The sequence below is a fragment of the Microtus ochrogaster genome, unplaced genomic scaffold, assembly GCF_000317375.1.
Source record: "Microtus ochrogaster isolate Prairie Vole_2 unplaced genomic scaffold, MicOch1.0 UNK69, whole genome shotgun sequence".
NCBI lineage: Eukaryota > Metazoa > Chordata > Mammalia > Rodentia > Cricetidae > Microtus > Microtus ochrogaster.
The window spans coordinates 1,308,153-1,324,601 of record NW_004949167.1 but is presented as its reverse complement, the minus strand read 5'-3'; the positions used below and the strand labels follow the sequence as shown (position 1 = coordinate 1,324,601).

Sequence of the window (16,449 nt, the reverse complement as noted above, 5' to 3'; positions counted from 1 at the left end):
GTGCTATTTGTATTAAGTAATGATGAAAATAAAATCTTTAATTCTGGGAGCTGGAGAGATGGCTCAGAGGTTAAGAGTACTGGCGGCTCTTCCAGAGGACCCGGGTTCAATTCCCAGCACCCACACGGTGGTTAACAACTGTCTATAACTTCAGTTCCAGGGCATCCAGCAGCCTCATGCTGACATAGATGCAGACAAAGCACAAGTACACATGTCTGAGTTAGGGCTTCTACTGCTGTGAAGAGACACCATGACCACCCCACTGCAGCTCTCAGAAAGGAAACCATTTAACTGGGGCTGATTCACAGTTCAGAGTTCAGTCTGTTATCATCATGGTGGGATATGGCGGCATATAGGCAGACATGGTGCTGGAGAAAGAGCTGAGAGTTCTACATCTTGATCCCAAGGCAACAGGAAGTGAATTAAGTGCCACACTGTGCTCAGCTTGAACATAGGAGACCTCAAATCCCACCCCCACAGTGACACACTTCCTCCACAAGGCCACACCTACTCCAACAAAGCCACACCTCCTAATAGTGTCCCTCCCTATGGGAGCTATTTTTTTTTTCAAACCACCACAACAGACTAAGAATAAACAAATCATTTAAAATAAAGCTAGATGTGGTGGCGCACGCCTTTAATCCCAGACTCGGGAGACAGAGGCAGGAAGATCTCTGTGAGTTTGAGGCCAGCCTGGTCTACAGAGGTGAAGGACAGCCTAAAATCAAGCAGGTTGGGGATTTAGCTCAGTGGCACTGTTGGGTCCTCAACTGGGGGGCAGGGATGGGCAGATGGTGGTGGCACATGCCCTTAATCCCAGCACTCAGGAGAAAATTGTTATCTTTGTCTAAACTAAATATTAAAATTGTATTTATGATTCGTGGTGGTGGCACATACCTTTAGGAAGTTTGGAGGCAGAGATGGGAGGATCTCTGAGTTCGAAGCCAGCTTGGTCTACAGAGCAAGTTCCAGGACAGCCAGGGCTACACAGAAAAACCCTGACTTGAAAAACCAAAAAAATAAAAATAAAATCTTTAATTCTAAAAAAGAAGTAGTGAGGCATGGTTGCAAAAGTTCCAGAAGGTCACTGGGGTTTTCTGAGCACCATCTTAGCTCCAGGATCCTTGAGAGACCCTGTCCTCAGAGATAAGGTAGAGAGTGGTAGACCAGGACAGCAACATCATCCTCTCCCCTCTACAAGCATGTGTGTGTGTGTGTGTGTGTGTGTGTGTGTGTGTGTGTGTGTGTATGCTTGCGCATGCACACAAAAGATTAGAAAGAAATTCAATCTAGTTGCATTGAATAGATATCATGGCATGGAGTGCCTACTGTGTGTCTAACCATCCCTGCCCATAGAAACTTCTGGAAAGATGACTGAATCTTCAAAGAATGGATACGAGTTGCCCAGCGCTCTGAGACAAGGAGAGCATCTTGCAGAGGCTCTAGCAGGGTGGAGTGATGAAAGCCTAGGCCTCTGTTTCTCCAGGAGTTTAAGGGGACACATGGTGGAAAGAGGAGGAAGGCCTACCTCAGGCACTGGGCTTTGATTGTGAGGGAAGAAGCCATCACCACTTGGGGATGTGGAGGCTTCAGGGCAGCCAGGTTTGTGGTTCACAGCAGAGGATGATGGGGACCCTGGTTGATGACTCTGAGTTTTAGTTCAGAGATCTGGAAGGTTGGAGAGTGTTGTTGGGATCAGACTAGGGGCCGCACAGCCCCTAGTTCTTCGTATCTATTGGTAACGGTGTGAGCGCAGACTCGGAGTGACCCAGTGCTGGCACGCAGCAGAGGCCAGCTGGGGCCACGCCATGAAGCTAATGACACTCATCTCTTCATTTGTTCAGTCAGGCCCTTTTCCGTCTCTGAGAGGCTTAGTCATCGAAGCTTTTGGGGAAGATTTCTGAGAATCGGAGGGAATCCAATCCCATAAGCCCTGGGAGGTGGTATCATCCCACTTACCAAAGATACAGTTTTAAGTATATAACACTTTTGTTTGTTTTATTTGTTAAGACTGGGAGAATCAAGTATGATGGGGAAGTGACGTTAGCCATTGGGTGCCAACCTGGTAGAATGGTCTTGGGAGGTGGGGGCAAAAAGATAAAGGGCTCAAGGCCAGCTTGAGTTATATAGTGAGATATTGCTTCAGACAGTAAAGCAGATGGTATAGTGGTTTGTTCCTGTAATCCAGCACATGGGGAGCTGGAGTACAAAGCTCATGAGTTTGAGACCAGCCTAGGCTACATACTGAGTTTCAGACCAACCCAAGCTGCTAAGTGAGACTCAGTCTCAAAAATCCAGGGCAGGTAAGATGGCTCAGTGGGCAAAAGCACTAACCGTACGACCTGAGTTCAATCCCTGGAATCCACAGTAGAAGGAAACCCACTGCCAGATGTCATCATTTGACCTCCTCTTACACACTTTGGACAACAGCAACAAAAAAATAAAAAAAAAAAAAAGCCGGGCAGTGGTGGTGCACACCTTTAATCCCAGCACTCAGGAGGCAGAGGCGAGGCAGGTGGATCTCTTTGAGTTCGAGGCCAGCCTGGTCTACAGAGTGAGTTCTAAGACAGGCTTCAAAGCTACACAGAGAAATCCTGTCTCAAAAAAAACAAAACAAGAAAACAAACAACAATAACACACCTTGGTATGCCCAGGATCACACTCAAAGGCACACACATCATATACACATGCACACACATAGAGTAAACAATACATTAAAAGAACTTTTTTTTCTTGACAGGATTTCTCTGTGTAGCCCTGGCTATCCTGGAACTTGCTCTGTAGACCAGGCTGGCCTCAAACTCAGAGATCCTCCCGCCTCTGCCTCCTAAGTGCTTAAAGGTGTGTGCCACCAACGCCAATCATAAATAAATACAACTTTAATATTTAGTTTAGACAAAGATAACATATTTAAAAGAAAGATGAGGCGTGCTCCTCAGGCTCCCTGGTTCCTGTGCAAGGAAGGAAGGCTTTCATTAGCTGCCTAAGGCCTGGAGAATGGATTGCATCAGAGAAGCAGCCCAAGCCCCTTGCTGTGCGGTCCAGTGACTCACCTCCTTACCCTCAGGGTGTCTAGAACCTGGGTGCTGCCAAGGAGCTGTGGGCTGCTGTCTGGAGGAATGCGATTCTGAGCACTGAGGGACTGGGAAGCCAAGACTACTCAAGACTTGGAAGAAGCCAGGACAGAGTTCCTCTGGGGTGACGATGGGCTCCCAGGCTTGCTTGTTAGGGGGAAGAGTTGTAGCATTCATTATCGGGTTATTGTGGTCTTGCAGGAAAACAGGACAAATGTGTGCCTGTATATTCCCAGTCACAGGGTCTCAGAGGTTGGTGACTGGAAGAGGGCACCAGCCCAGGGTTAAGCAAGGCTGTGTCTTGCTGCCCACTTCATAACTTCTCCATCTCTCTCCTTCTAGTCCTGGACACACAACATCCAGCGAGAGAAAGAGTTTCTCCGGAAGCTCGTGAAAGCCCGCGTCATCACTGACTTAACCAGCGGCATCTGAGCGGGCCCAACACCCGGCCATAGAGGCTCACACTAGAAACAAGCAGCTGCCACCAGTCTTCTGACCCAGAGAAGGACAGTGCCAAGAGGCCCAAGGGCCAGTGAGGCCTTGGCAAGGCAACCAGAGCTGTGCCTGCTGCAGGACAGCTTCAGAGACCAGCACTCTGCCTCGCAGCCTAGGTCCTAGGTCCGTGAAGCCAGAGGGCCAGGAGGCCCCTGGCTGTGGCCAGCAGGCCCAGCATGCAGGAGGTGGGACATTTGGTAGCGAGAGCGCTGCCAGAATCATTTCTCCAATCAGTGTTTGGTGTATTATCATTTCGTCAATTTGGGTGCAGGGAGGGGAGGGATAATTTATTTTTAAATAAGATGTCACCTTTGGTCCACTTGCTGTGCAGAAAGAGGTCCACTAGAGGGCCCACCAGCCCGTGGTCCCGGTGAACTCCCTGAAGGATGGAAGTGTCAGACCATGCTTCAGGGCCACAGCGGGGTGGGTAGCATCTTCCGTTAGCCATCTCCAGCTCATGACACGCTTTGGCCTTCCTTGGGGAGAAGATGGAGTACTCCCTCTCACCAGCCCCCCCGGTGTCCCACAGGGGAACCCCAGAGCCATCCCTTTAAAGCCAACAGGACATCTCTTGGACAAGAGCAGAGAGAACTCAGGAGGCAAGGCCCAGCCTGAGAGGAATAGCGCCCCTTCCTAGCTGTCTCTGGTCCGTGGGAGCATGTTCCTTCCTGGACTGGCCAACTCTCAGATGGGCTGGGTTTCTTGATGAGTCTCCATGGGTCCTACTCAGGACTGAAGGGGAGTGAGGCTCAAGGACCTTACCCAGGCTGAGGCAGTCCTCCCAGGCAGCCCTCATGGAAGCAATAAAGCTATCCCCTGAATCTAGCCTCCTGTTGTTTTCTCTGACTTTGATGGAAGAAACAGAAACATCGGCCTTAACAACAGAACTGAATTCAAGGGTCTTCTCTCTAACCCACAGACTCCTGGGTCCCTTTCCCTTTCCACTCAGGTGAGGGACCTTTGAGGCCTCCAGTTCAGTGGTTAAGAGTGCTTCTGGCTCTTGCAGAGGACCTAGGTTCAGTTCCCAGCACCCACATCCCAGCACTCACAATCACCCATAACTCCATTCCCAGGGGATCTAACACCCTCTTCTGACCTCCGAGGTTCCTGTGGTATACATACACTCAAACACATATATAAAATAAATAAAGACCAACAGAAGAGGTCCACAGGGCACCTAGAGACCCACAGACCTCCGCTGCTGTCATGGCTCCACTTTGAAATGGATGTGGCCCACTCCATATTGGCACTCTCCATCTTCTCAACAGAAAGCAGGAAAGCCCCCAGTCCAGCCCTAGGCACCTCTGGGAACTTTAAAAGGGACATCCATTTCCCATTTCACCCCCTTAGAACTCTGGAGTCTGACCCATCTTGAAGTGACCCCAAGCAGGTATGAGAATGCTTAGACGTACACCCCGACCTGCAACTCTGGTGGTAGCTTCCTACCAGACACTGGCCACTGTGGCAGGAAGTAGGACAGCTGTCCCCTTACCTCTCCTACCTCAACCAATCCCAGGGCCCAGGCATGCCTTGGCCCTCCCACCATAAGCCTCACTACAGAGAGACCTGCCGGTCCCAAGGACCATAATGCTCCCACATGGAGCCTTAGCTACATGCCCGTCTGTAGTAGTCCTGGCTGAAAAGACCAATTCAGCAGCCAGATACACGGGAAAAGAGAGCACACTGTTCAGAGAGCGTGTATCCTCCCACCCATGCGATCCTGTGGAGCCTGGGGAAAGGCCTCCCAGGCAGTAGTAACAGCGCTGTCCCTGCAGTTGGACTTCAGCCTCAAGCTCTGCACAAAACCGCTCTCTCAAAACCTGTGGTTATGAACCCTGTCTGTGTACCAGAGTCATGGGTAAAGGAAACCTGGAAATTTGCACCTGCCCGCCTCAGGATTCGGATCTGATCTGGGATGGGGTCCGATGAGGTAGGTTGCTGTTAAAGGTCCTACAGGGATGCTGATACATGCATAGCCAGGGTACATCTAGCCCATCCACATTCCCTGGGTACCTCCTCCTTACTCCCAGCATCCAGGAATGCATGTATTAGTCAACAAATACCAAATGGCCTTCACTAGCCCAACTGCCTTCACTTAGCTCCTGGCTACAAATTCAGCTACTTTCAGGGCATTTCCAGCAGGAGAGTCCACAGACCCTTCTAGTTCAACATGCCCAACACTGAATTCATACCCGCCCCTCCACACACACACCTGACCCTCCCCCAGGGAGCGTCAGCTCCTAGCGTCCATTCTGTGGTCACCCAAGCAAAGCTAAAGGTGCACCTTCGTTGGTTTGACCACCTCACTTTGTACAATCAGGTGGGCAAAAGTGAGATTGGAGATTGGGTCCCTGCAGTCCCTAGTTCCCCACAATCTGCTCAGGATTCATCTTTTTGTCCCCAGCAGCCTGTACCCCCTCTTCTGTCTTCCTTGTCTCAAAACCACACTCTCCCCGGTGCAGTCATTCAATGAAAGTGACCACACTCAGACCAGGTCATTCGTCCCCAGCATCTTCTCAATGAGCTCCAAGCTAGTTAGTAAGACCTTTCCAATCATAGCCATCAAACAGTCCACAGACACCTGTCAAATTGCCTTATCACACCTCAATACGCAGTTCAATACTCTGTCACCCTCCGATTCTTCACTCCTGCCCCCTCCCCCCACACACACATACACACAATCATTGCCTTCATTAAGACAGTGTGCATGAGTTCTTTTGAGCTCCGAGACCCTGAAACTGAGCGGTGAAACAGACTGTCGCTGGACGGTGGGAGCCCAACGCAGAGCCCGGCCGCTCCGAGGCGGCTGAAGCTTCTGAAGGTCCCAGAGCTACCAGTTGACGCTGCAGGGTAGCTAGCCAGCACCCCTGTGGCTGCACGACCCAAGCTGAAACGCTCCTCCAGGCTGCCCCTCCTTCGCCTCCCTCCGTCTCTCTCTCTCCCTTCCGCCCTCGGCCAGGCCTCCCAGTTCCCTACTTTGCGTGTCTACCAACTTCGAATTCCCAGTTTCAGCTCCTCGCTGCCGCCCGCGATCTCTACTCTGCCTCCTGGGGTCTTCTCCCAATATCTAGCCCCGGCCTAAGAGGACCTAGCCCAGCTAGTGGGGACCGGATCCGAAGGGTGGAGCGGCCAGGTGAGCCCTGAAAGGTGGGGCGGGGCGGGGGCGCTCGGGGCCCCACCCCGGGATCTGGTGACGCTGGGGCTGGAATTTGACACCGGACGACGGCGGGCAGGAGGCTGCTGAGGGATGGAGTTGGGCTCGGCCCCCAGATGCGGCCCGCGGGCTCTGCCAGCAACAAGTCCCTCGGGCCGCAGCCTTCGCTTCGACTGGGTCTCGGAGCACTGCACCCGAGGTAAGCCAACCTTCTTGCCCATCCCCTGATGGACGCTCCTAGGGCTGAAAGGGGGCCAGAAAGGTCTTCTTCCTCCCCCTTTCTCTCAGCCTCTCTCTTCTGGGCTCTCAGCGCAGCTCTCTGCCCCTCCCAGTCCCTCCAGTCCCTCTTGTCGCTATTCTTTTGGACTGTGTTAGCCCTCCTGGCTGGCTGTAATATGAGGCTCCCGCTGCCGCCACAGGGCACAGACCGGCTGCCAAGGCCCCACTTTTGGCTAAAAGAGGCGCTGCCAGGTGCACAACTCTGGGCATGATCTATTTGAGCTTCGGGGGAAAGCCCAGCACTGGTCCCAGGAAAGGTACCTAGAAGGACCCCCTTGGTGAGTATAGGGCTGATGGATAGGGTTGGCAAGGGCTGGAGGACCAAATAATCCCAGATGGTAAGGAAGGAGACTGGTCTGAGCTGCCCTCAAGGGACTTGCTCCTGGGCTCCCTCTAGCGCAGATACCCCTAAGGCTGCCTTGTCTGACTTTCCCTCCATCTGGGAAAATAGTCACTAGCCTGGCCTCTAGGGATCTGAGTCTAGTTAGCCAACAGGTACACAGCTAGTCCTGGAGAACCACTTCCTGGATAAAGGCCTGGAAGGTATGTGTCGTATGGTAGGCCCCATGTATTATTCTGTGTGCTAGCAGAAGGATGGATGATAGCATCTGGAAGATAGTCCATGAGGAAACTAGCTAATGAGGACTCGTAAAGGTCCTGGGGCCTCAGGGGGTCTGCTCACAAAGACTGTTCAGTAAAGCCGGCTAGGGTCAGGAAGGATAGTTCATGGGGGAAACTCGTAGGAGCAAGGCTAAGAAGCCATGCACAGAAGGCTGATGGCCCAGATGGCTAGCTCTCAGAGTAGTCCAGTCCTCTGAGACCAGGCTGATGTGGAGGGCTGGCTGGTCCTCCTGGGAATGGCTCAGAACCGAACATACAGAGGATGTGGAAAAGCCCCCCCCCCTCGCCCCTTTAGTCGGCAGGCTTGGCAAACTCTGCCCCCTGGTGGCCACAGGAAACCATGGTCCAGGCAGTGTTTTCAGAAGGCCCATCACTCCCCCCCAGATAACAAGCAGGCTCTTGGGGGGACATCTGTGGGTTTAAGAGAGAACTCAGGTGACTCTGGGTACAGAGCAGAGATTGCAGGAGGCCTAGGCTCCCAGTCAACAGAGTACACAGAGTGACCAACCGGTTGGCACTCTACTTCTCCAGAGCTCTGCTTCCTCCCCGGGTGTTTGCAGAGAACGCTGAGTGCGGAGCTAAGGGTGTCCAGTTACTGCTTTCTCCAGCCACTCTGGTACCTTCCGCCCTGAAGTACAGCACAGAAGGGTCCTAGAAGACAGGACCACAGCTGTGTGAGTCTCCCCCTTAGACAATCTCTGAGCTCAGCTGAGCCTCATTTGCCAATCTGGAAAAGGGAGCCATGGAACTTGTGGAACCGTGAAGAAGCAAATCCTGCAAAGCACCAATCGCATCTCCGCATCTCCGTGCCGCTACTGCTTCTGGGCTGCCTCTAGTTACCTAAGCTCCGGGGTAGCTTTGAGATACTGAAGTGGATACTGAACTAATACCCCAAAAGATAACTAAACCCTCCTTCAACTTGCAGCTGTCTCAAAAAGAAGGTGGGGAAACAGGCCCACGAAGGCTGATGGGAGCTCCTGGTGTTGACAGAGATGGAACTGGGACTTGGAGACTCTACTGCATTGCCCCGCTGCCTCCAGCCTAGGTGGCAGGTGAGCCATTCCCTGGCATTTCCCAGCTGACTTTAATTGGGAAAAAGAGTAGACTATAGCTGGGCAGGGGGTCAGTTGTTAAAGGGAAAATATCAAGAGGGAGGAGCCAGCCATAGGAGGAAAGAAACAGGATTTCTCTGGATGGTTAGTGCCCTCAGGTGATTCCTCCCCTGGGCTCCCAAGAGCAGCCAAAAATGCCTATTAAACTGAAGCCCTTCCTTACACTCAGCAGCCCAGATAGGAACCCAACTGGAGCGGTCTTTGATCTGGGCTACAGACAAGACAGCCCTCCAGAGTGCCCTGTTCTTCCCTGAGTTTCCTCTTTTCTCTGTGCAGCCAGCTTTGTGGCCAACCCTAGCTGTTCTTGCCCTACTGAGCAGCGTTACAGAGGCCTCCCTGGACCCCATGTCCCTCAGCCCCTCCGCTCGCGATGGTCCCTCGCCGGTCCTGGCGCCCCCCACCGGCCACCTGCCTGGTAGGTGAGAGCGCGACAGGGTGGGACAGGGTGGCACAGGGGAGACGCTAGACCTAGACCCTCCGCCACCCCCACCCCCGAAAGTGACTCAGTCTCATTCCAGGGGGACGCACTGCGCACTTGTGCAGCGAAAGAGCCCTGCCACCACCGCCACAGTCTCCCCAGCCCGCACCCCCGCCGCCAGGTCCCGCGCTCCAATCTCCTCCCGCTGCGCTCCGCGGGGTACGCGCCGCGCGTGCAGAGACCCGGAGCAGCCGCGCGCGGGCCACGGATACGCGCGGCTGCCGCCTGCGCTCGCAGCTGGTGCCAGTGAGCGCGCTCGGCCTGGGCCACAGCTCCGACGAGCTGGTACGTTTCCGCTTCTGCAGCGGCTCGTGCCGCCGAGCACGCTCCCCGCACGACCTCAGCCTGGCCAGCTTACTGGGCGCCGGGGCCCTGCGATCGCCCCCTGGGTCCCGGCCAATCAGCCAGCCCTGTTGCCGGCCCACTCGCTATGAGGCGGTCTCCTTCATGGACGTGAACAGCACCTGGAGGACCGTGGACCATCTCTCGGCCACTGCCTGCGGCTGTCTGGGCTGAGGATGCTCTCCAAGCCTTTGCACACTGAACCCTTGTGTCGCCCTGCCTGGAACAGCCCCACCCGGCCTCGCTAGCCAGGAACCTCAGTCGGAAAAGGAGGCTGTAGAGCTCAGGCCCCAGGCCGGTGAGTGACATACATCGAGCCAGAAGAGATGACCTAACTAACCACTGACCAACAGCTCCAAGGTGCTCTTGGATCCCAGCTCTACAGACACCAGAAACCTCAGCTAAGGAGAACTCCTCTGGGAGAATTCAGAAATGGCCCCAGGTCCTGGGGGATGAATTTTGAGAGATACATTGTAGTCGCGTTGCTGGAAGAGCCTGTGCTGAAACCAGCCATGTGTTCACTTGTGGAAGCCGAAGCCCTATTTATTGTTTCTAAATTATTTATTTACTTTGCTGGTTTGTCAGATCTTTTCCTGGACACGGGGGATGGGTAGAAGAGGCTGGATGAAGATGTGCTCCTGTCTCTCCACTTCCATAGTTCACACTGACTCGGCCATTACAGTGTTGACCTGGGTCACCCAATGCTTTTCCCCATCGGGTGGCTCTGAGATGGGAGGCACAGCTGGGTGACGAAGATGCGCAGTCCTCAGCACTTGGGGCCTGGGTTACCTGTGGGAAAATAAACTATATAGCCTTTGTGGAGAAAGGCTGCCTTGTGACCGTTGAGGCTTTGTCCCACTCCATGTCTGTGTCTTACCATGCAAGGACCTGTCTCAAAGGCTCCCCGACAGGCACACACGCTGCTTCTACTGACAGGTAGTCAAGCCCTGAAGGAGCCCAGGGCGAGAGAACATCTGAAGAGCTAAGGATGGGAGAGGGGAACCAGGGTGCTTGTTCCTGGGAGGGAAGCACAGAGCCTCCTGAAGATAGAAAGGCAGGAAAGCCCTGAGAGTCTCAGCAGAGCGTGAATTTGGGGTGACGAACAAGCGTATTCATTTATTCGCCCAATAAACATCGGCAGTGAGAGGTCAGCTACTAGGCAGGCACTAAGGATGCAGAAGCCAGGCTGCAGATGTACTTCAGGTGGCAGAGTGCCTGCCTCGTGTACTTGAAGCCCTTGGTTTAGTGTCCAGAACCACATAAGCAGGGAGTAGTGGTACACACCTGTAATACCAGCGCTCAAGGATCAAACAGTCAAGGGCATCATCCTCAGCTACATATGTGTTCCAGGCTAGCCTGGGCTACATGACAGTCTGTCTCAAAAAGAAAAAAAAGACATGAAAGGAACATAATAATCTCTGACCTTAAGCTCTACCCAGGACAGACAGACAATAAACAAGCAATGACATTAATCATTTAAGGTCAGTATGGCTAATGGTATGAAAGACAACTGGAAGCTAAGAGGGACATGTTTTCTCCTGGAAAGGAGGTCGGTATCGTCCCTGGCCTTTCACGCTGTCCTCAGGTCATCTCCTAAAGGCCAACGCAATCATCCGAGCTGTTCTGTGTAGCTTTTGAAACTCTTTTAAATCAGGTGTGATGGTGCACACCTGTAATCCAGCACCTGAGGAATGGAGGCAGGAGGATAAATTCACGGTCACCCTCAGCCCATCGTGGGCTACGTGAAACCCTGTGTGAAAGAGAAAAGGAAAGGAGGAAGGAAGGAAAACCTCTTTCCTGGTCCTAGGCATTTCTATGGAAGAGGCCAGTGTGATTTTTTTCTTCTTTAAAACAAGACAGGACACGTTCTATTTTTGTGTGGATGGGCATGCGTGTATGAATGAAGGTCAGAGGTCGTCAACCTGTGTCTTCCTTCCTCAGCTGCTTTCTGCCTTAACTTTTGAGACGTAGTCTCTCTTTGAACCCTAAGCTGGCCAATTTGGCTAAAAGAGCTAGCCAGAAAACCCAGAGGTCCTCCTGTTCCTACCTCCCCAGCTCTGGAATTACAGACATGTAATTTTTTTTTTAATGGCATTGCATTTTATCTTTTCTGTGTGTATGGATGGGTGAATGTGCACACCTTTAGAGGTCAGGGAAGAACTTGTGGGAGTCTGTTCTCTCCTTCTACTGTGGAGTCATGACGATCGATTCGGGAAATAACCAGGCTAGCTAAAAGATAAAACAGTTATATTTTTATTTATTATAAGGGGAAAACTCACAAAACAGGAACGAGAAGTCCAAGCTCAGCTGTGCTGCGAGAGAACCACACAGAGAGAGTTTGCGTACCTGGGCCGCCAGCTGATTTTCTTCAGGTCCCAGAAAGCCACACCCTAACTTGGTCCCACCTCTTAAAGACCAAGATTCCCCATCAGGGATCAAACTAAGATCGTCAGGCTTGGTGGCAGGTACCTTTACCCATGGAGCCAACTTGTTCAGCCTCAGCAATGAGCTTTAACGTAGGTACTGAGGAGCAAATTCAGGCCCTCACTCCTCATGTTTGTGCCAAAGCACTGTATCAGCTGACCAGCTCCCAGACCTCCAAGATGGGGACATCCGGAAAAGATGCCAGGTCTGAGGGATTATGTTACAACACAGGAGCTGTTGGGAGGCAGAGACGTGCTTGTCTGAATCAGAGCAGGCCAACCTGGGTAGAAGAGATTATGAGAGCCGTTGGCACTGCGGCTGCAGCCAGCTGTATATGAGAGCTACAGGCAGGATCAGGTTGAAGGTAGGATCCCAGCTGTTTAACAATGTCTGCAGAGTCCTTCGCAGCCGCCTGCAAGCCTGCCAGCTTTGCCACAGGAGCCCTTCGCCAAGACTGCAAAGAAGCAGCCAGAGTTTAGAGGGCTGGGTCTGTTTTGGGTCCTGAGGCAATCCAGGCCTGTGCTCTCTCTGCGGTCTCTGCCACAGTTCTAGATGCTCTCCAAACTGGGGGTTTTGCACCCACAGACATGCCCTTAGCCCCTTTCATAACTGATTGAAATTCCTCAGTTTACACACACACACACACTCCCCAAAATAAAGAGCAACAGCGCCTTATCGTTCACAAGGGGCTGACGAAGAGCTTGGGAACATTCCGCCAGTTCTAAGTGGATTTGGGTTAGGGAGAACCCTGCTAATGAGACTTGGAGCCTAGTGCCTAAAGCCTCCGGTGGGTACCACTACTCTGGGTCATTCACAAAATACTCGCAGTGACAGGGCCAGATCTCAGCCCAAGCCAAGCGCTAGCTCTGTTGCTTTGTGTGTGTGTGTGTGGGGGGGGGGTGTTTGTTTCTTTTTTGAGCTAAGTTCTTACTCTTCCTTAATCTTGCCAATCTTGCTTCATACTTGTAGCAGTCCTCCTGCCTCAGCCTCCCAAGGGTAACAAGTATGATCAGCCATGCTTGGCTAAGCGCTACCTCTTGATATGCTCCAAGCTGCCAATCCTTGAGGGAAGAGAGTCCACCTCCAGCTTGAAGCTGCATTCTGCTTACCGGCTAACATCCTCTCTGAGACAGATTCATTCCCACAAAGAAACCAGCATTCCTTTCCAAGTCCAGCTGCCAAGTCATTCTTGAAAATGATGCTTTCTCTTCAAAGAAACGGACCACAGGGCTGCACCTGATTTATTACTAGCTAGGCAAGGTAACCAGTCACATGACCAGCCTAGGCAGCACACTGGGACTTCTGGAGGCGTGCATTCCGATTCTGGTCTCTCTTTTACATTTATAGCACTGTACTTCCGATTGAATGGTCTTCCTGGAACCTGCTAGCAGCGTCTCCTCTGAAAGCATACAGATCAGAAAATTATAAGTCGCTTTGACGTATTTTTCTACCCCTAGGGAACACCTCAAACCTTCCTCTAGGGTCATTTCATCTGGAATGCCTGGTTCTTGGTTCCACCCTCCCCCACCCCCAACACACACAGCTACCTGCTCTGGCAGACAGCCCTTGCCAGTGACTCTCAGCGAAGGAGTCGTAACTTATCCCTGGCCATAGATCCCTGTGGTGTAGTGTCTGGGGACTGACTGGGGTCTCGTCTTGAAAAGGAGAGGGTGGAAAGAAAGTTGAGGAAAAAGGTTTAAGAGACTGAGTCCCACAATTGTACCTTTGTTGTTCTTAGAAGGGTCCCCCACCTTCTTTGGAAGTGGAGCCCTCTAAGAAGACCCTGTGAAAGCTATGGGCTGTCTCCCCACACCAATGCTGAAAAGGTGACTGATACGTAAATCCGGTCAGTACACGTAAGGGGGGCAGGGGACACCTTCTGAAGCTCATTTAGAGGTCCCAGGGAGTCCTTGGTCCCCATGTGATGCCCTATTCTAGGTCCCTCCTGTAGCTGGATTGCTCGCTGTGACTGTTCTGAGGCTCCAATATCAGGACTTAGTCAATTATTTATAATCCACGCCCCACTTCAACCTTCCTGTTTCACGTCTCCACCTCTGTAGTTACACTGACTTGGATAGAATCACGTTATAAAAAGATCTTTTTATAGGGTATAGGGGTGGGGATGTCTGCTCTGACTTCTCTCCAAGAGACTTTCCCCAGGTCTCAGGGATCTCAATGGGCGCTTCCTAGAAAACTTACCTGGACTAGATCCCATCCCCTCCTCTCTTCTTCCCCTACTCCGGCTGCTCTTTCTGACCATGATTGCATCCCCCTTCTTCTCTCTGCATTTCTCTGGCCCTAGGGCTCTAAAACTGAGTCCTCAGCCCCCCAGCATTATATACACTCAGGGTACAGTCCCCACCTCCATGCTCACATTGTATCTTCATCCTCGACCCTTCTGAGCCCTGAGCCTGTGATCTAATGATGATCCATTGTTCAAGCTTCGCAAACCTCCCTGATGTCTTCAGCTCTGCTCTCCATCCTTGGCCACTCTCCATGCTTCACACGGATAACCTTCCCTTCTTCCAGCTTCCCCACGCAACATCCTTGACCTCTCGAGCTTATCCACTGACCCTAGAACAATTGCTGCTTCTGTTGACGGCTCACTTAAAACTATTGCTGAAGACACCTTGCATTCTGGCATAGGACATGGAGGAAGAAAGGTTCCTCCCTGGTTAGTACCAACAATTCTGTGAAGGTTGCTGGAAGAGAATTATCATCAACAGTCTTCCTTAGTTGTGAGCCTTGCATGCTGCACTACCGACCTGCCAGGCAAGATGTACCCACTGGTGAAATAGTGGCAAACTTGGTATGGGGGTAACCACTCACTTCCTGATTAAACCTGAGGTCCGCTGCACAAGGGAGAATTCATATCTGGTATTGTAAACCCTAGTGAAAAATTCATGGCTAGAAAGTCAGAGGCCCTAAAGGAGAAGCCACATCTGTCTGTTCTTTTGCTAAATTGACATGATGTGTCTAGCAAATTGCCTTCTAAGTAACTATATTTATGCCCCCGGATTAGTACTGCTGTTGGTTTTCGGCAGCAACAACTGCAGGGACTTACAATGGGTCAGTGATGAGTATAGTGATTGTTGAAAGCTCAGCCGTAAGTAGGTCATCTGCATCACACCCTCCAAGGCTCGGGGAACTAGCAGAAAAGGGGGAGCAAAGGATGTAAGTCAGCAGCTACGATTATCTGCACAAGACTGAGTCCATCAATATCCTGTCATAGATCACGAAGGAGCTCATGCGGCTCCATGTCCCTGTGAGGATCTATAAACAGTAATGATTGGTTTGTGGGGGAGGGAGAGCCATGTTCTTCAGTGATAAGGTGTCCATGCTCCTGGAACTAACCCTACCAGAATACACTGGGACAGACAGACAGGCACACACACACCAATACACTATGAAAATAGAAAGGGGATTAGCTGGGAAAAGAAAGGATATCAGTGGGAGGAAGAGAAGAGATATGAATATGATTAAAATAGGTTATTTATAACATATGAATGTATGTAAATGTCACAATGAAGTCCATTATATATAACTGACATATGCTAATAAAACACATTTTTCTTTTATTTTTACTTATTTTTGTTTCTTGAGTCAGGGCCTCTCTACATAGCTCTGGCTGTCCTGAAACTTACTATGTAGACCAGGCTGGCCTCCGGTTAGGAGAGATCCACCTGCTTCTGCCTCCTGACAGCTGCGATTAAAGGTATGTGCCACCACATCCAACCTAAAACATTCTTTTTTTTTTAAGTTTAACTACATTAAACTCAATTTTGGCTTTCTGCACAGCTTCTCTCTCCTTACTGATTTGACTTCTTCCCAACACAGAATCTTCCAGCAGTGGCACAGTCAGGGAAGTATGAGATAGGCTAGCATACCATCAAGAGGATCAGACATCTTGTAAACCTGGGGAGAATACAGATTAAGACAAGGGCTGGAGATACCTCACAAAGCTTTAAATGTTATACCACCGACCTTGTCGCCCGGATCACCGAAGGGTTTCCAGTGGCTTCAATTAAGGTGTGTGTCCTGCTTGGCTTTTGTCCTTTTGTGTCTACATTTACCTAGACAAATCTGAGAAAGGAGACTCAGTTGAGAAACTGCCTCCATCAAATTGTCCTGTGGCCGTGTCTGTGGGGCATTTTCTTAACTAATGACTGACGTGGGTGGTACCACCCCAGGGCAAGTGATCCTGGCTTGCCTTAGCAGCCAGCAAACTTTGGAAATTGAATCTGGAAGCAGCGTTCTTTTGTGGTTTCTTCAGTTTTTGCCTCTAGCTTCCTGCTTCCTCCCTCCCTCCCTCTATAGGAGGCTTCACCCTCCCTCTACAGTGGACTATGATCAGAATGTATAAACCACGGTGTTTGACATAGCAACAGTAAAGTAAAACTGAGACAGTATCCTTCTGATGGGATTATTACCAAAAGCGAACCGAGACAGTATCCTTCTGATGGGATTATT

General features: G+C 51.4%; 2 protein-coding genes across 6 annotated transcripts in view; both read left to right on the top strand.

Annotated features, from left to right (window-relative positions):
* The window catches only part of St3gal3 (ST3 beta-galactoside alpha-2,3-sialyltransferase 3), a 220,358-nt gene extending 215,964 nt beyond the window's left edge, over nucleotides 1-4,394 (top strand). For all 4 annotated transcript variants that reach the window (XM_026777483.1, XM_005370054.3, XM_005370055.3 and 1 more), the window contains one exon: nucleotides 3,417-4,394. In XM_026777483.1, the coding sequence (XP_026633284.1) occupies nucleotides 3,417-3,506 (90 nt within the window). In that variant the 3' untranslated portion in view covers nucleotides 3,507-4,394. The remainder of the gene's footprint in view (nucleotides 1-3,416) is intronic.
* Nucleotides 4,395-8,495: 4,101 nt separating this feature from the next.
* On the top strand, nucleotides 8,496-10,420 carry Artn (artemin). 2 transcript variants are annotated; one of them, XM_005370053.2, is made up of 3 exons: nucleotides 8,496-8,675; nucleotides 9,012-9,150; nucleotides 9,254-10,420. In XM_005370053.2, the coding sequence occupies exons 1-3, from the start codon at nucleotides 8,616-8,618 to the stop codon at nucleotides 9,727-9,729; spliced, it is 675 nt and encodes a 224-aa protein (XP_005370110.1). In that variant the 5' UTR covers nucleotides 8,496-8,615; the 3' UTR covers nucleotides 9,730-10,420. The 2 variants fall into 2 exon arrangements, with proteins under 2 accessions (XP_005370110.1, XP_013210235.1); XM_013354781.2 differs by having other exon boundaries at nucleotides 9,012-9,154; nucleotides 9,254-9,698.
* The last annotated feature ends 6,029 nt before the right edge of the window (nucleotides 10,421-16,449 follow it).